Consider the following 22884-nt stretch of genomic DNA (forward strand, 5'->3'; position numbering starts at 1 on the left):
CTGTGCTAGTTCTCAACGTTACACCCCAACAATCTCGTCTTAAGCTTTTGTTATTCAGGTGTACCAAAACCTTACCTAACCGCCAGACGAACTGTTGGACTGTCACCGCCACTGTTTCTTAAATTACTGAAACATTAACTCTTTGCCTGTCACTTGGATCACAATTGTTTCCTCGCTAGCTGACTACTTGTGTACCGAACGCTACCCTGGTAAGACCACCATTCGCTGTTTTAATCTGTATTCCTGAACATTTCCCCTGCATCACTCTGAGTGTGTTCTTGACAGATTAAAATCAAAGTGTACTTGCATCTCCCTTTTCTGTACAAAAAAATCACTGTATGATAAAACCCCTTATTCCCACTCAACACACCAGAATGTCAAAAACACTGACACGCACACAAAATGGAAAACAAATGGATATATATATATATATATATATATATATATATATATATATATATATATATATATATATATATATATATATAAACATGATGGCAAGAAACAGTAATCATGTGAAAAAAGGGACCTCAAGGAAGCTCATGCACACTGATAGATATGGCAGAAGACAGCCACAGTAAGGAGTTTTAAAACTTTAAAGTTTTGAATATGGAGTAAAAGCCATTTAAAAATAATTTATTATCACATTTAAGGAATTTAGATATTAAGCTAAAGTTTTAAATTGTTAAAAAATACAAATTTTTGACTTGCATTAAAGCCTTAACATAGTATTAACTTGTAAGTTAAAGTAACCAGATATTAAGAGTTACAGATTGAAAGTACTGTCAAAGGTTGAGCCTTACATTAAAATGCTTTCACGCTGGAGTTCTAGCCTCAACTTCTTTCCACTTCACTTAACTTTTTAGCTCTAAATCTGGAGTTAAAGCTTAAACTCTGTTCCATGATTAGGGCTTAACAGTTGTGACGTGCTCCTCGGTTTGAATCCCTGAAGTGTGCGGAGAGTATTTTATATGAGGGGTTTATAATAAAAAGAAACTGCCTGGGTCTAAAACATTTGGCAAAAATATTGTTTTTAAATCAAATGAATATGCACTTTATTTTACCTACTTGTTTCACTTTGTATTCAGAGTGTATTTCACACCCCAGTTTTATTGCATCCACTAAGTTCTTAGGTTAAGCTCAAGCTTTTTTTAATTGTGGAGTTAAGTGGTGTCAAAAGTTTCACTCCCCAAAAACTTCAAAAAGTTAAAATTTGAATTTCCGTTAACGTAACTTAAGCGTTAAAGCTTGAACTCCAATGTAGCTCTCTTCAGCTTTACTGATTGAGTTTAGTTAAGTTTCAACTCAACTAAACTAAAGTTTAACTCCCGAGTTTAGCAAAAGGCGTTATTCAAGGGCAGTCTTCATATTCCTTGATAGTTGCAAGCTTCAATTTCATGGCTATTGTGTTTTTGTTTCTCCCTTTGATCAACACTGCAAGCCTCAAAACTCAGCAAGCCTCTATTGTACTTTTCATTTTCCCTCAGGTTTACTTATTAAGTATTGGTGTTAAAGTTTTAAACTCCAGAGTGAAAACAACTTTATTAACTGAATTCCTCTTCAATTCTGGACTGCATAGATAGGGTTACACTGACTGACAGTAATTTGAAGTGTTCCCTTTGATTGAAGGGATTTAATTTAAAGTTAAAGCTAAAACTAACTGTTAAAGCCAGAGTTAAGTAGCAAATCTGTAACTGTTAAGACGTTAATGGCCTGGTACAATCGGCAAGCATCCGCACTCTACCTGCGTGAGGAAACACTGACATTTCCAATAACTTTAAATAAAACGTGGAGTAAGAAAACAGAAAGTGCTGAATAATCCCAAAGAAAGCCAGCACAAATGGTAGCAGCAGACCCGAGAGCAAAGCACACATACATGGACAACAATGAAGAATGAATATGGATCCTATACTCTTCCCTAAGGTCCTAATCAATTGGCCTGACAAAAGAAGCATCCTATTAAAGTCAAACTTTCTACAGACTCACCTTTTTCTTGCACCGTGTGCAAACTTAGTACTTCCTTCAGTACTTTTTGGCGCATTCATTCTTTACTTGACAAAACTTGACCAAGTTTGAAACAGACATTCAAATATACAAGTGTGAGATGAGCTTTTCTATTTCTGCACTTCACTATTGTTTCCACTGTGGGAATCCCACTGAGTGGAGATAAAATAAAAGCGGGCGGCATGCGGCATGCTACATTTAATTCAATTTCACCACAGGAACACAGTGCAGTCTATAATGCCTGAGACCATTTAGATTCTATAGGAAGCACTTGTATTCAAGTTTATAGCAGTTAACATGCAAAGTATGTCGTAAAAAAAAAAAAGAAATGTGTATATGAGCCTTTGAAGAATACTTTTCTTTGTTATCTTTTATATATTGGTAGAGTGCAAAGCTGGTTATTTTGTGTGTCGCTACCATCGCTAAGCCACCATTGATCACACTTAATGCTATTAACCCAGCTGAGTGGCAGTGTGCAAGATCAATAAAGTGCACATAAATAAAGGGACAACAGGGAACATACACTACATTTAGCACAGGTTATATGAAGAATTTGGAATGCCACAGCAGCTGTGGCTATAAATTATTGACCTCTGCATATTGTGTGCCTTTTTATACTGTGTATTTTATTTTTCTTTATTGTGTGACAGTGAATGTATACCATGTAGTGCAACAATGGAACCAATACTATTGACTCAGGCAAACACGAACGTTAATGTGAAACATTAAAATTGGTTCAGGTAGAGTGGAGGTCAAGCAAGCTGTGTCTCTTTAGCACTGCTGCTGTGGTGGTTCCCTGGAGGCTTTTCAAAAATGAATTTTTAGTTTTGATATTGTTTCCGTAGGAGGATAAACATGACTAAAACATTCTCAAGATTTTCCAATATTGTAACTACATTGGAAATAAACAATAAATAATACATTTTTTGTTTTGATTTAAAAATAGTTTAAATAAGGCATTATTTTTGTAGCTCTTCAACATTTGTAAGTCCCAACCCTTGAACTAAATATTTTGCTTCACTTCAAAAATCAGAACCAGAATGAACTTTTGTAATTGACGGGCTGATTTTGTCGTGCATTCCACAGTGGGCTCCAAATTTTGGGACTGTTAAAGCTCTGTACAATACGGAACATATGAAGTGTCCTTATGCCAAGTGGTGCTAGTTAGACACACTATATAATACCCGAAGTCACTTAAACTACTTACTCTGTTGACACACTGTGATATACAGTAAAATATTGCAAAGGTCTCCAAGCTGAAAAAAGACAATCCATAATCATTTTACCTCTGTCTTTAAAAAAACACAGAGTACAATACACATGAGCCAAAAGGACAACCACAGTAGATCAGTTTCTTCATTTAGCTAAGCAGTCAAAAATCTCTGCGCTTCCCGTTAGGACAGCTGTCTGACAATAACAGGTGAAATTATGTATCAACAAATACAAATGTTGCAACCCGGTACTGTGGGATGTTTTGCCTACTAAGATGTGATCTGCAACTTCAGTTAATTTTGCCTGATTTGGAAAAATTAAACAGTTAACGCTGTAGTTACACTGCACGCTCAACGTAAGATGAGAAATAAAGCACAACACCCGCCAACCGTACGCCCAAAATGTAACATGCAGGATATTTAAAGAGGGTGGATGCCAGCCAACTGCGCTCTCTCCGATGCCTGGTGCACATTACAAGAGGAAACACGACCGAGTTGCAATACTATTAAAGAGATCATTTATTATAATGAAGAACAAACATTCTTGAAATCTTTCTAACAAGTGTTGTCGGCTGATTGAATATTATAATGTATAAGGGAATAATTATCGGGGCTCTTTTTTGTATTGGCCAAATAAGTATCCGAGTGATAATTATTGTAATTTCCTATCCATAGTGCCACCTAGATATTTTTTATGTATAAATGAATGACTGTAGAAATTCTCAGATGCCTGCGGTGGACTTCTATGTTATGACTGAAGGTGACTTTGAAGCGATAAGAGCACATTGTACTGTGAATCCTCTGTGGGGCATCACTCTTTTCTTCTGTGGTTCACTCTGTCTGCTTCAGCTTTTCTTCTGTCGCTAAATCCCTAAATAAGCCGTGGTTCCGTTAAATCCAACAAATGGAGGGCAGGCTATTAGCTTAATTAATAATATGTAACACATTTCTGTCCATAGTCCATTTAAACTCGCTTAAAGAAAGGGTCTTATATGAGAAAGTGAGATTACAGTCAAAGATGAGAGGCTATACATCAGGGGAACTATGTGTGTCACAGCTGTACAAACATCGGTTGTCTGAAACCTAATTTATACTTCCTGTATCCTCTGTTTGATGAATTTATTTCAATCTCTCTCTTCATCTGACAAATACGAGAAGTAGACAGTCGTTTGCTGTCTTCAACGATTGTTGCTTTGGTAACATCCAATAGAGATATTTAAAACTGCAGGTGCCGCTTTTTCTCTTGTGCTTCTCTAAACATTGTATTGTGGGCCACATAAAATGATGAGACGCATTATTTAGGCCTTAGTTGACTTATAAGCCTGCGTGTTCAAATATAGAAGCCGTATTGTGCTTTTAGATGGACACCATACTATTATCAATGTTTTTTTGTTTTCATATTATTAGTCACACATATTTCTCACCTTTACTTAGGAGTTTACTAGCCAACCTTTTTTCTCTGATTTGTTTTTCTCACGGCCCCCTTTTTTTTTACAATTTCACCAATACCGCTAATGACTCAGGATATTGCTACACATTTGCTTACAGATAAATGATTACCATCACGAAAGCACCCTGAGGGGTACACAATACCCACTGCCAGGATTCTGATATTTACTGGCTTTGGTTTAACATGTCAGCCTATTTATTGCACATCCCTCTGGCCCCATGAACATGTAAGAGGCGATGATTATTTCCATGCATCAGTCACTGAAGTCAACCAAACTGTCACACAGATGAAGAAGGTACAGCAACAACGTCATCATTCAACACCAGACACAGCCAATTGCAATGATCGTCAAGGAAAAAAAAAAATCTCAGAGGCATTATAAAAACGTCTTGACAGAACACCACACAAAACAAAATTGAATTGGGCATCAAGTCGCACATCTACGAACATTAAGGACGTTGATGAGTGTGTGGGTGTGAGGGTGACGGCACGTCGCTTCTGGTTTCCTTTGCTGTCTGTCTACTACTCAGCTGCTTTGCTTTTTTTTAAACCTTGGGAGCAAACCTAATTTCACGCGCTAAATGCATTATCCTAATCAACACTGATGATTGTGTGCATGCATGCGAGTGTGTTTTCAGTTCGGCACAACGCGGGTTAGAATGACATCTCATCCAGACGACTTCCTCCCACTCCTTAAATGATAACGGATCGCTTATTGTGTGTATGTGTCACAGTGATGAAGGCTCCTATCAGGCATAGCTTAAGCCCTTTCACATGCAACATGTCGTATTAGAAAAGGCACTGGCAGGTGATCAAAGGGCGACCACCTAGGAGGCCAAAGCCCCACTGCATAACCGCATCTCACAAAGTGAGTTGTGGAAATGACTTTAAATCAAGAAAAATATGCTGTCAACACCAAAAAAACTGCCCAAAAATCAGACAACACACGATATAAAGGACATTAGTTGAGAGAATTGTTATTTTTTAATTTCAATTGCATCAATATTACGGGTAGGGTAAAACTGATTATTGTACTTCTACTTATCCCTTTTCTTTCCTCTCACCCCGGCCACCACCTCTTTGACCTGCTTCATCCCGGTAAGCGTTAGAGGTCCGTTAAAACAAGGCCTAACAGGCTCAGGGTTTCTTACCCAGGGCCATCAACACCCTAAACAAGTGCACAATACAGTGAAAGAATATACCTTGCCCATGCATAGAAAAATGTGTATTCATATCTGATCTAGCAACTTATTTTGGAAGTAGGTTGCTGCTAAATGTTATTGCACTACTTTTGCAATATTGTTACGGTACACTTACTAGTAGTCTCCAGACCCAACAGTGTAAATATTTATCGTGACACTCTTTTTGTATTAATTTCTCTTTTAGGATATTTTGTTTATGCCATGTCTATTTTCATAAATAATGGAGACAATTCAAATTCAATATGCAAACATTGCTTTCACCTCATATTTGTCCTTCCTTCCTTAAAGGAACTGTAAGGAATTTGAATCTGGTTTACTTGCAGTCGTCTTATATTGCTTGTGTCTTTACTGCAGCATCTGTAGAGTGCGGTCATGATGCACATGCAAGTATGTGACAGACTTGAGGACCAATTTTAAATGAAAAAAAAATTGAGACATTGAACAGGGATGTGAGAGCACAAAAATGACCCCATAGGAGGGATTTGTATTGTAATGAATGCCACAGGGAGACTGGATTGCCCAACATCTAGTAATCGTTGTCCATGTACTGCATATGGAACAGATCCATCGATCTGACACATTGATCTGCCTAATGGGTATGTTCAATTTATTCTTAATTGTTGTTTTTTTATATTCTCCATGCATGCTTTTTTTGGTGCATGAGTCCTTTGGTGAACATAGAATGCAGGTGAGATCTTTCACGGTGTCACAATCACCCGGATCGGGAACACCTGTGTTCAGGATTTGGCGCCAACAGCCAGGACAGCTGATTCCCCTGACGGCTCTCACTAGTCCCAAAGAAATTCAGATGGTCTCCTGCGGCCGATAAAGCATTCGCCACCCTCAAGGCTCGATTTTCGACGGCTCCCATCCTCCAAGTACCTGACCCGGGGCGTCAGCTAGTTGTTGAAGTGGATGCCTCGGACATAGGAGTTGGGGCTGTTCTCTCTCAAAGGTCGACCGAGGACCAAAAGATGCACCCCTGTACATTCTTTTCACGTCGCTTATCCCCTGCCGAACGCAATTATGACGTGGGGGATCGTGAGGTGCTAGCAATAAAATTGGCCCTTGAGGAATGGCGCCACTGGCTGGAATGGGTGCCAGTTCCGTTCCTAGTTTGGACTGACCACAAGAATCTTGAATACATCCGTTCTGCTAAACGTTTGAACCCGAGACAATCCCGCTGGTCACTCTTCTTCACCCGTTTCAACTTCACCCTTTCCTACCGCCCCGGGTCCCGCAATGTCAAGCCAGATGCCCTCTCTCGCCAGTTTCAAAAGGAGGAGAATCATTCCCAGGGTCCGACAGCCATCCTTCCTGAGTCCCGGTTACTGGCCACTCTCACCTGGGACATCGAGGACCGCGTCAAAGAGGCCCTCCAAGACCAAGCAGGCCCCAGTACTTGTCCAGAGGGGCGGCTATTCGTTCCGGAAGCCCTACGGTCAGAGGTCCTTCAATGGGGGCACGGCTCTCGCCTCTCCTGTCACCCGGGTGCTACCCGCACCAGCAACTTCCTGGCCCGACGTTTCTGGTGGCCCTCATTGGCAAGGGATGTTCAGGAGTACGTCGGGGCTTGCCAAACCTGTGCCCGGCAGAAGGCTTCGAATCGACCCCCTGCCGGATTGCTTCAGCCATTACCAGTCCCCAGCCGTCCTTGGTCCCACATCCCCCTGGACTTCGTTACTGGGCTGCCTGCCTCGGAAGGGATGACAACCATTTTGACGATTGTGGATCGGTTCAGCAAAATGGTCCACTTCGTGGCCTTGCCCAAACTTCCGTCCGCCAAATAGACGGCGCAGGTGGTCCAGCTGCATGTCTTCCGCCTCCATGGAATCCCAAAAGACATTGTTTCAGACCGAGGTCCCCAATTTGCCTCTGGATTTTGGAAAGAGTTCTGCCGTCTCCTGGGGGCTTCGGTCAGTCTCTCGTCCGGGTTCCATCCGCAATCTAATGGACAGTCTGAACGCCTCAATCAAGAACTGGAGACGGCTCTCCGCTGCCTGGTTCCCTGTGAGCCTCTCTCCTGGGCGCAACAGCTGGTATGGGTGGAATACGCCCACAACTCCCTTGTCTGCTCCTCCACTGGCATGTCTCCCTTCCAGTGCGTCTATGGCTACCAGCCACCCTTGTTCCCCAACCAAGAGGAAGAGGTTTCCTGTCCGTCGGCTCTTGCAAATGCCCGTCGCTTTCGTCGCACTTGGGCTCAGGCACGGGCTGCTCTTCTTCGGACCGTCCAAAGTTATTCAAAGGGGGCTAACCGAAGAAGAGTTCCGGCTCCAACGTACCAGGTGGGCCAGCAAGTATGGTTGTCCACCAAGGACCTTCCACTCCGGGTGGAGTCCAAGAAGTTGGACAAAATTATTAGTCCGTCGGCTGTCCGCCTGCGCCTGCCCAGCACCATGAGGGTTCACCCAACGTTTCATGTTTCCCGCATTAAGCCTGTCCGCCAGAGCCCCCTGGTCCCTGAAGTTCCTTCCCCCCCAGCCCCTCGCTTCCTGGATGGTGACCCTATCTACACCGTGCGACGTCTGCTCCGCTCTCGTCGTAGAGGACGTGGTCTCCAATATCTCGTGGACTGGGAGGGATATGGCCCGGAGGAACGGTCCTGGATCCCCACCCGGCAGATCCTGGATCGCTCGCTCATCTCCGAGTTCCACCGCCAGTATCCAGATCAACCTGCTCCTTGCCGAGGTCGTCCTCGGGGTGTCCGGCCAATGACTACATCTTCGCCGGGTCCATCATCGACTACGCCGCCTGAAGACGACGATGGAGCATCGGTCCGCTCAGAGGAGTTCTAACTGGCCAGCCTGTCGAATTATGTTCCTGCATGTTGGATTATACTTTTGCCTGTTGGATTATACTCTTGCCTGTCCGATTATTTTTTTTTTTCCCTTTTGCCTGGGGACTTCTGGAGCCGTCCCTTGAGGGGGGGTTCTGTCACAATCACCCGGATCGGGAACACCTGTGTTCAGGATTTGGCGCCAACAGCCAAGACAGCTGATTGGCGCACCCTGTATATTTAAATCCCCAGCTTCCGGTAACACTTTGTTGGATTGTACTCATGCTACCTGTTGCCTTCAGCTCAGTAAGCCCGTACCTCTGACTCTTTGCCTGCTCCCTGTTCTCTTCTGATTGATCTCCGTTGCCGACCCGTTTCTGTAAATCTGCCCTGCCCGTCTGACTCCTGAACTCTTTTCCGAACACTACGATTACGCCTGTCCGCGACCATTCCCGCCAAGCCTTCACCCGCCTGTCAAGTTCCGTCAATCCGCCAACCAACGGATCGAAGAATCCCACCTTGTCATTTCCTTCCTTTCAATAAAACCAAGAAACGAGCGGAAGTGATCTCAGTCTTCCTTTCGTTCTGTCTGACACACGGGGTGTGTTGCCATGCCTGGAGTGCAACATATTGCTCAAGTAAGGACATACTTAAAGAGAAATAAAAGCAGCAGCTGTTCAGATGGTCTTCTTAACATGCATTTTACTTCTTGCAGTCTGTTCTGCAGATGCCTTTATGGAGTCAACCTTTTTTCTCGACTCAGCTTTTGAATCATGAGGCGATTCTGCAAATACCTGCAAGCCAAACAGGCTTTTTGGCCCTGGAAGGTGTGCATTTTTAATAAGGCGTGACTCACAAAGATACCCCTTCCCCTGATGCTGCAAGAATGCAGTTAAAGTGTGATGCCATATAAAAAAGAAAAGAAAATAAGTTACATGAACCAAACTTCTAGTAGTTTCATTTTGTTGCAAATACTGCAAAAGGTCGCCAGGACGATATTTAGCTATTACATTAAGAATACATTGCAGTGGTACTCTATATGATAATCATGGAGAACAATTGTTGGAGAGTACAATTTTCTGATATATCCTGTAATAATACTCCAAAAATTATAACATTATTAGCAAACACTAATAAAAAAACTCTTGATAAATGGCTCACTGACAGCACGCATGATCACACAAGTGAGCTTTATTACTTCAAGCTTGACTGCACATCTGAATTTCCATTTCAATGTGCCACACTTACACACACGTGTATATATAGACATATGTACACAAATGCTTCATGTATTTGAGGGGTAAGAGCATAATACAATAGCATCCTAGTAGAGCTGGCATGTTTCTCCACTAATTTGCACCAAGTACAGGGAGCGTGAGATGTTAGGCAAATATAAATAGTCACCAACAAAACACATGACAGACAATGGAACTACCAATTTGTAAATTGTGTTCATAGAATAAACCACTCACAATTTTTATTGATAGCTGTTAAGTTTAAACTTTACTAGACACAAAAAACAAAACGAGAAGACATCAATGGATTTTGAGCTCGTAACGAGCACTGGGGGAAGATCATCCGATAAAAAAACTTCCATCTCTTCCTAAAGCCTTCCTCAGAGCATTATCTATTTTTATTAAATCATCAAGATTACAGAAAAAAACAGATCAGCCATAAAGAATGTGGATATCAAAAGTCAGCAACATGATTGGTCGATAGGAACAGAGATTCAACAAAAGCCATAACATCGAACAACAGTGATTCCAAATGAGGATTTGGCATCACTAAAATCCGCTTTGCACTTGTCTAATAGTACCAAACTTATCAAGAGCCAAGTTATTTTGCTTTCCATTAATTATCATTAGTTTGTTCATGAGCTATGACCACTTGTTCTGAATAAAGATATTTGAAGAGACTTATATACCATTCAATAGTATACCAACTATGCAAACAATTACCACTATATTATTCTGTATCATAATGTTTGGATACATACTTGTGTTTGAGGGTTGTTTTTTTATTTGTTATCACATTTCTGTACAAACAGTATTTCAGTCTGTGCTCTACAGGGTTGGGTAGGGTTATTTTAACTGGATTACTTTCAATTACTTTTGGATTACTCCAATACCAAATATGCTAATAATAGACAAAAGAAACTAAATATGAATAAAATTATGACTCACAACACGTGGTAAGCTTTCTCTCCTGGCTTTGATCTCTTTGATCTCCAGCAAAACTAACATAAAATGCGACAGAAACAAAATGAAAATAAATCCAAAGGGCTTGCCAACATCATTTTTGCCGTCCCATGTATTCCGTTACTCCCCAAGCCTGCACAAAATTTAGTATTGTATTCATATTTAGTTTCTTTAGTCTTTTATTAGCATATTTGGTATTGGAGTAATCCAAAAGTTATTGAAAGTAATCCAGTTAAAGTAACCCTACCCAACCCTGGTGCTCTATGAGCACAGTACATAATCTCATTAGCTGCACCGCTTATCCTCAGTAGGGTCGCGGGGGTGCTGGAGCCCATCCCAGCAATCATCGGGCAGTTGGGAGGGGACACCCTGAACTGGTTGCCAGCCAATCGCAGGGCACACATGGACAGACAACTCGCTCGCTCATTTACACCTAGGGACAATTTGGACCGGCCAATCCACCTGAATTGCATGTCTTTTGAATGTGGGAGGAAACCAGAGTGCCCGGACGGAACCCACGCAAACACGGGGAGAACATACAAACTCCACACAGTAAGTCCGGTAGCTGGATTTGAACCCACACAGGAGGTTCCCAAGACCTTAGAACTGTGCGCGCTAACCACTGCACCGCCGTGCTGCCATGTATATGTATATTTTTCTAAAAAAATAAGTCCCTTCTTAATTGTTGAGGCAGAGAGGGATCATGTTTCATGCACATATGCATGAAAACAATTGCCATGGTGAACATCAAGCGGTGAAATGTTCTTGCAAAGTTCATGCATTGTTCATGGATAAGATGTTATTTGAAATGTGCTCCACCCGCGATTACCCGCTAAAATTTCGCGTCCTACCCGCGTGTAACCACGTCTTGGCCGCGGCCGTAGCACGTCGTTCCGCGTCTGTACCGCGTCATTACCTCGTGTGTACCACGTGTGCCGCCCGCGGTTACCCGTGGTCTAAAGTTTTGAGCAGCGCAAAACTTTTTTGCACGGCCAACCGCGTGTGAATTTCTTACCGCGTGTAAAGCACTGCTGTATCTTGTCTGTATCGCGATCTCAAAGCGTCCAACAGCGTCTGCTTCACGGGCAGAAATTTCTGGCCGTGATTCAGCCTCGATACGCCCGTGAAAGGCTGTGTGACCATGCCTTAACATAGGTAGTTAGAACTAGTTAACTCAAAATAGTAAGTGTCTTTGACGTGACTTGTACCTACTTAACATTAAATGGATCAGGAATACATCAAATGTACCTTGCAAAAAATGTTTAGTGCAACTCCTGGTATACTTGAGGGCTGCAGCCTGCTAGTGTTGTGCTTCGACACAACATCATGAAAAGGAATAAAATTTCAAATCGGGTTTAAAATCTTGCCGACCGCATAAGAATTTATCGCCATGTTAAAAATTGGTGGTTATATTCTTCTGTCACGGTTATCGTTATTTGTTTTAACTTAACTTCCTAATCTACTGCCGTGCGGTTTAGTACCATCTGCCATGGCTTTCATTCTGACAGAGAAGGCAATTTGACGTCACGTGCAATACTAATGTGTGCAAGAGGATAGTATTGTGTGTATGAGCTTATAGTAATTTTAGTAGGAAAGTATAGTAATATGTGTGAGAGTAGAGTAGTATGTATGAGAGTGTTTATTGCATGGGTATGACAGTGTCTGTATGAGAGTATAGTGGTGCATGTGTGAGAATATGATGTTATATGTGTTAAATGTAAGAGCAAGTGTGATTTACTTCACAAATAGACTCTCAGAAATGGTCTATTGAAGTCGGCCTGTTGTGTCTGCATGTATGTGCGTGTATGACTGCTAATTAGCTGTGCCCAGTTGCTCAACCCTCTAGAGATGAGGAAAGAGCGAGAGGGCCCCTGCCCATATGTCAATTCATTATTCAGCTTTGTCACTCTTCCTGAGCTGGCACCAGAGAAGCACTTAAATAAAATATTGCCAGGAATGATAAATGGCAGAGAAAACAGAACAGAGAGATTATAGTATACAGTGGAACCTCTACTTACAAATGTCTCTACATAAAAAAGTTCCAGATTACAAAGTACCTGAACAGAAAAATATTGCCTACAGTACAGCACGCACTGCCATCCGCCACTCCCAGGGTTTTACCTGGCAACCCGATTTGTACACGAGAATCCCGGCATGCTCTCTTTGTCCCATTTTCGGCATGCTCTTCGTGTTCTCTTCCCACTCTGTAAACAGTCTACTGTATAGTACTGCCTCGAAGAATTATCATTCAGAAATGACCCCACGAAAGACATGAAGAAAAGTGGACAAAAAGAAAAGAAGAGGAAGAAACTTTTTCTGGCCATCGAAACAAAGCAAGAAAAAATGGAAAATTATGAAAACAGTATTGTAGTTTTCAGGTTACAAAGTTACTCCCAGAACGGATTTAAATCCATAAATAGAAGTACCACTGTACTTTTGTTGTACTCATTAATAATAATAAATAATTTCCTTGTATTGTCATTCTGTGTAACAATGTACACAGAACGAAATGTCGATTGCACCTGACCCGTTGTAGCGAGCCGATGCAGCCGCAGCCAACAGATGGCGCCGCCGACCACTTTTTAAGTCTTAGGAATGACTCGGCCGGGGCGCGAACCACCGACCTCCCAGTCTCAAAGCGGGCGCCTTACCATCTAAGCTACTGAGCTGGTAAAGAGGACATGTGTTTAAATTCCTTACCTGTTTGAGCTTTTTCAAATCTTCATCCAGCTCAAGATTATCCAATATAACTGCCACAAAAAGACTGAGCAGGATCTAGAAAGACAAAGAAATAAGATAATATGATTTTATTAAATAAGGGTCTAGTGCACCTACTTCCACAAGAGGGCGACGAGTGGGGTTGGGCACAGTTGTGTCCAATATCCACACACATTTACAGAATTATCCTCACCTTAATGGTTTTTGGACAGCACATTCCTTGCATGTTGCATTTCCAGTTTTGGTCTTTGTTTCTGGTTGGAACTTCTTCAGGTATGGTTATGTTTGGACATATTGTTTTGTGAACCCTAGTTTGTGTGACACTTTGTACATCTTTTTACTATTAAATACTTTTCCTCCTTTTGAACACTCCTGCCTTAGTTCCCGCTTCCCCCATATGGTTCCATCATCCAGGAAAAGAAAACGACCCGAGTACCAAAGGAACCAGGGGGAGGCTTCCAAATCCCTGTCCGAGCGCGACTTTTGTTTTCCTGTCTCGGCGGCAAGAAGAAAGCCCCTCAGCTGCGCTCGGTCATCTGTCATGGCAGCGAGGGGAAAGCCTGTCAGCAGCGCCTGGTTTCCTGTCTCGCGGCAAGAAGAAAGCCCCTCGGCTGCGCCTGCTTTGCTATCCTAGGCACCGAGGAGAACGTGCCTCAGGCGGACTGGGTTTCCTGTTTCGGCAGCGAGGACCTTCATCCATCTATGCAGGCTCTGTACATGTTGTTTTTTTTTTCTTTTGGGCGGTCTTGTTTCGGGCCCTTGAGGAAGAGGTTATGTTCGGGTATAGTGTGCCTACTTAAACCAGCATGTGCCGAGCGGGTTCTGAACTGGGCACAGGTGTGTCCTATATCCATACAGGATTTTTGGACAGCACATGTCGTAGGGTCATTTTCATTTCATTTCCACCATCATGCCAGGTTTGTTTGTTTCAGATTTTTTTTTTGTTTTGTTAATTTATTCCTTGCATATTCCTTTTCTTGTTTTGGTCTTTGTTTCTGCCGTGGACTTGGTCAGGTATGGTTTTGTTTGGACATTTTTGTGAACCCTTGCTTGTCACTTTATACCTCCCTTTTGTTATTAAATAGCATCTTTTTTTTTTGAGCACCCCTGCTTCAATATCTAACAATAACACAATTATTACCATTATTTGTTTTTCTTTCAAATCAAAACAACTACTGGCATTTGTAATTTAAGTCCAAACATAAAAAGTAAAAAAAAAACACTCTAAATAAATAAGGCCACAAAAGACGCAGTGAGTCTAAATGGAAGTCCCCATTGTGGGTTATTTCGCCATTTACCGGGTCCACAGATATAATTTCATTTGCCACTTTCCCATCCTCAAAAACATCCTGTCCGCCTGGGTTGAGGATGTGAGTCATCAGGGCAGTTCCCAATATTAGGAGGACAAACACTAAAATGTCAGCACTTCTCACGTCCGCAGCTGATTGGGTGTAAAGCTCAAGGAAGCATAACGGGGTGATGAGGCAGTAACTAATTAAAGGCGTAAAGATAAGAAAACAATTCATGGAGCTTGCTTGCCATTTGCTTACTTTTACTGCTTACAAACTATGTTAATTCAAGTTAAATGTCACCCTTGTTTCCATATGTTAATTTTGTCTCTGTTAGATCTGCTTTAGGGGTTTCCTAGTTAGTCAAGAATTTATTGTAACACTTAAAAAAGTTAAAACTCTCACTGATTTTAAACCTATAGCAAATACCTTTGCAAAACAATGGAGCCCACTTCAGGCCTTGTTTCTGAACTAGTGGCTTGGGGCCCAAAAGTGGGTCGTGGACCGTTTTCAGTGGGTGGCTAGACTTTGCCTTGATGAAATAATGCTAAGAAGGGTGGATTACACTCCTTGACAGTAGATGTAAAGCCTTCCTCGATCTCTTTTACCTGATCAGTCAACTGCGTGTTTGAGAGGGATCTCATCTCATTTTGTTGTAATTTTTTTGATTTAATTCTCCCTTTTTATCCATAATAATGTGTCACAAGCAAATTAGTGATAAGGAGAAGAAAAAGCAGAAAACAGTTAAACAAAGAAAGTATTAAAAAAGTGTATGAGATTTAGGCGGTCGCTTGTATGCGAGGATATACGGTACTTACTGTTGTTTTGGTTTTGCTGGTCATTTTTAAAAGAAATAAAATGCAAAATATATTTGAATACCTCTACTTTAAACTGCAATTCAATACTACATTTTGACTACACTGTTTTTTTTAAAGAATTCATGATTCAGTAAAATAATTTGAATCATGTCATAAAAAGGTCAACATTTGATTATTGCTATCATAAGGACAAATATATTTGTTTTCCCAGTTTTAATTATCTGTGCACAAACTATCTCCATCAATGGATGATTATACACAACAGGACAATTTTTGAGGCTCAAATTAATCCTTGTGGACAATTTTCAGGTAAAAGAAAGTACTTTGACAATTAAATGATTATCAAATAGAGTTTTAATAACATATATTATTTCCATTGTGTTTTAACATCGTTATTTACTTATACTGTATTTACGGATTAGTTTGCATATGCAAATTGTATAAGCTTATGCTCATAGTAACCAGTCGCGTTGAGTAAGCACTCTTGGAAATGGAAGCTTCTGGAACTACTCGTGAACTTGATTTTCCTTCTGATAGTGAGGTAGATACTGTATTTGTTAAAAAAAAAACGTGTACGTGTGTTTAGAGTTGCTTGTATAAAGAGGTACCACAGTAAAAGAAAAAGCTTGTTTTCTACATACAAGATAAGACGATGATGCTTTCCGGTGTAAAACATGATGAGTGTGTTAAATGCAGTATAAACACCGCGCTAGTTGTAGGTATGGCAATCACTGCTACACATAAAAAGCCTTACCAGAGTGGCAAACAGATGGTAGAGGATGAAGTAAATAGCCACGACTGGGGCCCACATGTGACCTACGGCAACCAGGGTCTGATCCATGACATCTACCCAACCTTCCTGAGTCAAGATCTGGAACATGGACATGAAAGCCTACAGGGTGGAAGATGAAGTAGAAGAGGAGAATGTTAAGAGAATAAAGGGCATCGCAAGGTGAACATGTAATGCACATCATGCCTCTCGCTAACCACCTTTTCCACCCTGCCAATGTGAGATTTAGAAACATAATCATCTGCAGCACATGGAGGTCAGGGAAAGCTAGGACACTGATCCACGTCTGCACTTTCTTCTTCACTGACGAATAGCAACTTCAACTCCCGCCGCTACTCGCATTCTTACTCCCACAGTCCAATCATTGCAAATTATGATACAACCTACAGGTCTGCCAGCACAAAAGAGGAGACACACTTGAGGGGGTGTAGCATAAGCCACATGCAGGGTTCGTACACCGTTTTAATGGCGAAATTCAAGCACTTTTAAAGGAAGAAAAACCTGAAATACCAGAAATCCGGAATTACCTAAATATAGCCTTGATTTCCATACACAATGTTTTTATTTTGCATGTGCATTCATCATGACAGATGATTTATAAATCTTCAGGAAATTGCGACTATATTTGTGTATCTGAACAATACGTGTGGAAATTTGTTTGAGAAAAATCTCTCCCCATATAGGTGTTGGTTAAAATGACATCTATAGATTCAATTTTCAGTTGTAAGAATTTTTCAATCTATATTGCCCTGTTTAGGTGTAGCATGATCCTTTCCTCTAGCAGGGCACCCGCAGGGGGCAATGACACCTCATAAGACAATGCCATAGAACCTAATGGTAGCTGTCGTTAATCATGTTGGTAAAAGAAATACAATGGCAAAGTCAAGCCACCTGAGAGCAGTTTCTGTGTCATTTGAAGCAGACTTATTTTGAAACATGGCAGCAATCTTAAGCATTTACAAGCACTCAACCAGATATTCAAGCACTTTTCAATCCTTCAAAACACATTAAAATTCAAGCATTTTCAAAGATATTGAGCATCCTCACAAACCGTTTTTATTTTACCTCATGAGTTTCTGATTATAGAATTTGGTTTTATTTCCATTGAATCATTCCATTACCTTTCTCCCGTCCCCAAAAAACACAATATTGAAACAAAATTTTGGGAAAAAGTGAAGTATCATTGTTGAAAATGAAATAAAAAGAAAAGATAGTTGATAGATAGAGACAGACAGACAGACAGACAGACAGACAGACAGACAGACAGACAGAGAGAGAGAGAGAGAGAGAGAGAGAGAGAGAGAGAGAGAGAGAGATAGATAGATAGATAGATAGATAGATAGATAGATAGATAGATAGATAGATAGATAGATAGATAGATAGATAGATAGATAGATAGATAGATAGATAGATAGATAGATAGATAGATAGATAGATAGATAGATAGATAGATAGATAGATAGATAGATAGATAGATAGATAGATAGATAGATAGATACTGCCAAGAATAACATCTAGTATGAAAGAAGATGCTTACTCTGGGGAAAGTTGTAAACCGGTCCAGGTCTTCCACAAAGCAGAACATCTGCAGACTGATGGCAGACATGACAATGAGGAGGCTTGCTGTGAACACAACCAGGCTGCCTAATTTTTTACCAGGCCCAAATATTTTGTAGACAAAGTCTTCCAATGCTGGGGAAATCTTAATTAAACGTACCACTCGAAGGACCTTTGAAGATAAAAGAAAGGACATTATGTACACAAAATACAAAAAACAAGTTATAATGCAATGTGATTGTATGATTGATGGAATTTGTGTTAAACTGCAAATTCAAAATGTCTGACTGCTTTCATTTATTTTTGTGAAAAACCTTTCATGTTTCAGTGCTCATTTCATTTTGCAGGCTTGGATATTACAGGCATTTTTTTTTTGCTTGTTTCTAATGGAAGTCAAGTATTTCTTATATGTAAATAACCAATTACAAGCCATTACTTAAGTAAGCATTTCACTCAGTGTTTTCCGAGGCATATACAGTCCATGGCAGGCCACCAGGGGCTCATTAACTCGAATATCTATGAAATATATTTTTTCTCAATATAAATTTGGGGTTAATCAAAACACCTTTGAGATATCTCATTTCAATAGTTAAATTATTGTATTTAATAGTTATTAAAGCACTGAAGAGTTATTGTTTTATCTATTTTGCTTTTTTGTCTGTGTTTGTTGACTTTAAAGTTGATCAGAATAAAATGTTTAAGTAGGTTATTGTAGAGTGATAAAATAAAGGCTAGTATAATATAGTAGTATAATACATTTGTATCAATTCATTGTACGCATGGTGTTATATTACTATTGGTAATATATCGTTTACAGCAACAAAGAAATCTGAAGAACCGTTGGAAGCTGAAAGTGGGCTGCTCTCAATAGAGAGCCTAGCCGAATTCCCATCACTTAAGAGTTGTGCGTTACAATAACATACCTGTCAACTTTTACATGTTCCCAATATTTCCTCATGTTTTTTGATCAATTCAAATTGCATACAATGTAAAATAATTTTTATTTGAAAAAAACATATATAATTTAAATAGTTGCCCTGTGGTATTTGTGAGGTCTATTATAGCTCAACAAGGGAAATTGCATAAGGGGGGCATCTGGCTAAGATTGACAGTGTGTGCAATAACCCCCAGTAAACGTTCTCCATCCGGGCCCCATGCATGTTTTTGGAATGTGGGAGGGAACCGGAGTGCCCAGAGGTAACCCATGCTAGCACAGGGAGAACATGCAAACTCAGCACAGAAAGGCTGGGAGTTAGATTTGATCCCATGACCCCACAACTGTGCCACGGAAGCACTAACCACTCTGCCGCTGTGCCACCCAACAATGAACATAGATAGCTTAATGATCTTTCATATAAAGAATGTGGGGAACACCGCCATAAATACATTTCCCCTAACCTTTTACAACCACCCTGAACTGCACACAAGGGCACAACAGGGCTTACGGACAGATATTCCATTCATCTACAGCAAGTGACCAGACACTCCAGCTGTACAATAAAGTTTTGAACCCCTACAGTGATCATTTGTAACAAACAAAAAAGTAGGTGCTTATGTATGTAGTCATGATTCTTATAAATCAATCAGTCAACTGGAAAGCTTTATTTTGAAATGTGTCAACAGGTAAGTTTGATCAGTCAGAGGACAGGCCTCCGGTGACTGACATCATTATCATTTCTCCACGACTGCGGCCCTTCAGATTCTGATTCATCATTGTCAGAAAAAGAGACAAAAAGAGGCTATATCTGCTGGTAGATTGTCAGCCCCGCCTAATGGGCGATCCGGTCACGAGCAAAATCTCCGATTTTACACCCAAACAAATATAATTTAAAGCAATTCTCCCTACAAGGATTATTTGGCGATTTACAGCCGAAACAGGGTCTATTGGTGTGACACCTTGACTGTAAACTGTATTTAAAATTGTGTTCTTTATATACTGAGCTGAACCCTTTGAATATCAGTGTTGCCTCGGCTTCTCACATGCGACAGTAGGCCATTTATGAACAATGTGATAAGTAATTGCACATGTCCGACTTTAATTTCAGAGGCATTGTTACTCATGAAAAGAGCCACAGGTTCTGGTCCCCTGCTGTAGAATGTCCACCCACTGGAGTCTCATAAAATTTGATGGAAAACACTGATTTGCAATGTTTGGAGACAAAAAGAAGGATCTTATTTGATTCATTGTTTAAAAACAAATGGTGTCTTAGTAGCAGAGAAGCTGTTTTCCTGACATCAATCACAAGCTATAACATAAAGACAAAGGAACCATCGCAACAATAAATGGACTGATTTGCATGCAGCGTAATTGCATGATGTATTGTGTAACATGTCTCTGTCACAGCTATTTGATTCGTTCTAAGCAAATGTTGGCTGGAAATCAGTACACCCCCTAGCCCTGCGCTACTTGAAAAGGTCCAAGAGTCATCCAGTGATTTGCCTTTCAGAATGAATCAGTCTGGCTGAGCTCTTGACTCATGCCAGTATTGAACTCATTGCAATTCTAGGCACACACAGAGAAGAGAGTTCCGTTGGATGATTAAAAATCATTCTATGCCCTGTCAAAGCTGATAAGTGAGGCTGGAGAAGCATGCGACATTTTGTTAGGACTAAAAGATCATTCGGTATCGAGACTGACAATAGATATAAAGAAACAAGAGTGTAAAAAATGGATATACAGTATGTCCCAAAAGTGAGTAAACCCTTCACATTTTTGCAGAGACTTAATTATACTGTTTAATATAACATTACTGAAGAGACAGTGCTTAGGGGCCGGTCACACAGACATTTGCGGCTGAATCACGGCCAGAAATTTCTGCCTGTGAGGCGGACGCTATTGGACGCTTTGAGATCGCCATACAGACGAGATACAGCAGTGCTTAACACGCGGTCGGAAATTCGCGCGCGGGTGGCAGCGCGAAAAAGTTTTGCGCTGCTCAATTCTTCAGAGCGTGGGTACACAGCCTTTCACGAGCGTATCGAGGCTGAACCACGGCCAGAAATTTCAGGCCGTGAAGCAGACGCTGTTGGGCACTGTTGGACGTTTGGAGACCGCCATATAGACAAGATACAGCAGTGCTTTACTCGCAGTCGGAAATTCACACGCGGTTGGTCGCGCGTAAAAGTTTTGAGCTGCTCAAAAGTTTGAGCACGTGTTAAACCGCGTGCCGCACACGTGGTCAACACGAGGTAATGACGCGGAAATGACGCGGAACAATGTGCTCTGGCCGCGGCCAGGGCGTGGTTACACATGGGTAGGACGGGAAATTTCAGCGGGTAATCGTGGGTGGAGCATGGTAATAGCATGTTCTGCGCCTGTATCGCGGTGTTATTACGTGAAATTAGCGCGTTACGCGTGTGACAGTCAAACGCCTTTCTCCGCGTATATACAGGACTGTCTCAGAAAATTAGAATATTGTGATAAAGTTCTTTATTTTCTGTAATGCAATTAAAAAAACAAAAATGTCATACATTCTGGATTCATTACACATCAACTGAACTATTTCAAGCCTTTAATTATTTTAATATTGCTGAATTTGGTTTACAGCTTAAGAAAACTCAAAAATCCTATCTCAAAATATTAGAATATCATGAAAAAGTATACAAGTAGGCTATTCAACTAATCACCTGAATCATCTAATTAACTCGAAACACCTTGCGAGGGTTTCCTGAGCCTTAAAAACACTCAGCTTGGTTCAGTAGACTAAATCACAAGTATGGGGAAGACTGCTGATCTGACTGCTGTCCAGAGGACCATCATTGATACCCTCCATCAGGAGGGTAAGACACAAAAATAAATTTCTCAAAGAGCAGGCTGTTCACAGAGTGCACTTTCAAAGCATATCCATATATATGTACTATCTTACTGTAGGGAAAAATGTGGCCGGAAACGCTGCACAACCAAGAGAGATGACCGTAGCCTTAACAAAATTGTGAAGAAGAGCCGCTTCCAGAATTTGGGGGAGCTTCAAAGACAGTGGGCTGAAGCTGGAGTCCAGGTATCAAAAGCCACAGTTCACAGACGTGTCCGGGAAATGGGCTACAATAGCCGTATTCCCATGGTCAAGCCACTTCTGAACTCAAGACAACGGAAGAAGCGTCTGACTTGGGCTATGGAGAAGAAGCAATTGACAGTTGCAGAGTGGTCCAAAGTCCTCTTTTCAGACGAAAGCAAGTTTTGCATTTCATTTGGAAGTCAAGGCGCCAGAGTCTGGAGAAAGGCTGGAGAGGAGCAAAATCCAAGTTGCTTGAAATCCAGTGTGAAGTTCCCACAGTCAGCAATGGTTTGGGGAGCCATGTCAGCTGCTGGTGTTGGTCCACTGTGTTTCATCAAGTCCAGAGTAAATGCAACTGTGTACCAAGAGATTTTAGAGCACTACATGCTTCCATCTGCTGAAAAGCTCTATGGAGATGAGGATTTCATTTTCCAGCATGATCTGGCACCTGCCCACAGTGCCAAAACCACCAGTAACTGGTGCACTGACCATGGCATCACTGTCCTTGATTGGCCTGCTAATTCCCCTGACCTGAACCCCATCGAGAATTTGTGGGGTATAGTTAAGAAGAAGATGAAAGACACCAGACCTACAAATGCAAATGAGCTGAAGGCCGCTATCGAAGCATCCCCCGGGCATCAATAACACCTCAGCAATGCCACAGGCTGATTGCCTCCATGCCACGCCGGATTGATGCAGTAATCCGTGCAAAAGGATTCCCAACCAAGTACTGAGTGCATTAATGGACATTTTCAAATGTTTGATTTAGTTTTGCTGTTATAAAATTATTTTTTTTACTTGGTCTGAGGAAGTATTCTAATATTTTGAGATAGGATTTTTGAGTTTTTTTCAGCTGTAAGCTAAAATCAGCAA

The 22884-nt window shown here is 41.1% G+C and overlaps 1 protein-coding gene across 4 annotated transcripts in view; it reads right to left on the minus strand.

Moving 5' to 3' along the window:
• Positions 1-22884, minus strand: part of nalcn (sodium leak channel, non-selective) — a 111457-nt gene that overhangs the window by 32777 nt on the left and 55796 nt on the right. For all 4 annotated transcript variants that reach the window (XM_088352849.1, XM_088352848.1, XM_088352847.1 and 1 more), the window contains 3 exons: positions 17997-18188; positions 16424-16561; positions 13545-13619 (listed from right to left, as the gene is read on the minus strand). In XM_088352849.1, the coding sequence (XP_088208975.1) occupies positions 13545-13619; positions 16424-16561; positions 17997-18188 (405 nt within the window). The remainder of the gene's footprint in view (positions 1-13544; positions 13620-16423; positions 16562-17996; positions 18189-22884) is intronic.

The sequence above is a fragment of the Urocampus carinirostris genome, chromosome 14 (assembly GCF_059441175.1).
Source record: "Urocampus carinirostris isolate Australia breed hairy pipefish chromosome 14, RoL_Ucar_1.0, whole genome shotgun sequence".
Lineage (NCBI taxonomy): Eukaryota > Metazoa > Chordata > Actinopteri > Syngnathiformes > Syngnathidae > Urocampus > Urocampus carinirostris.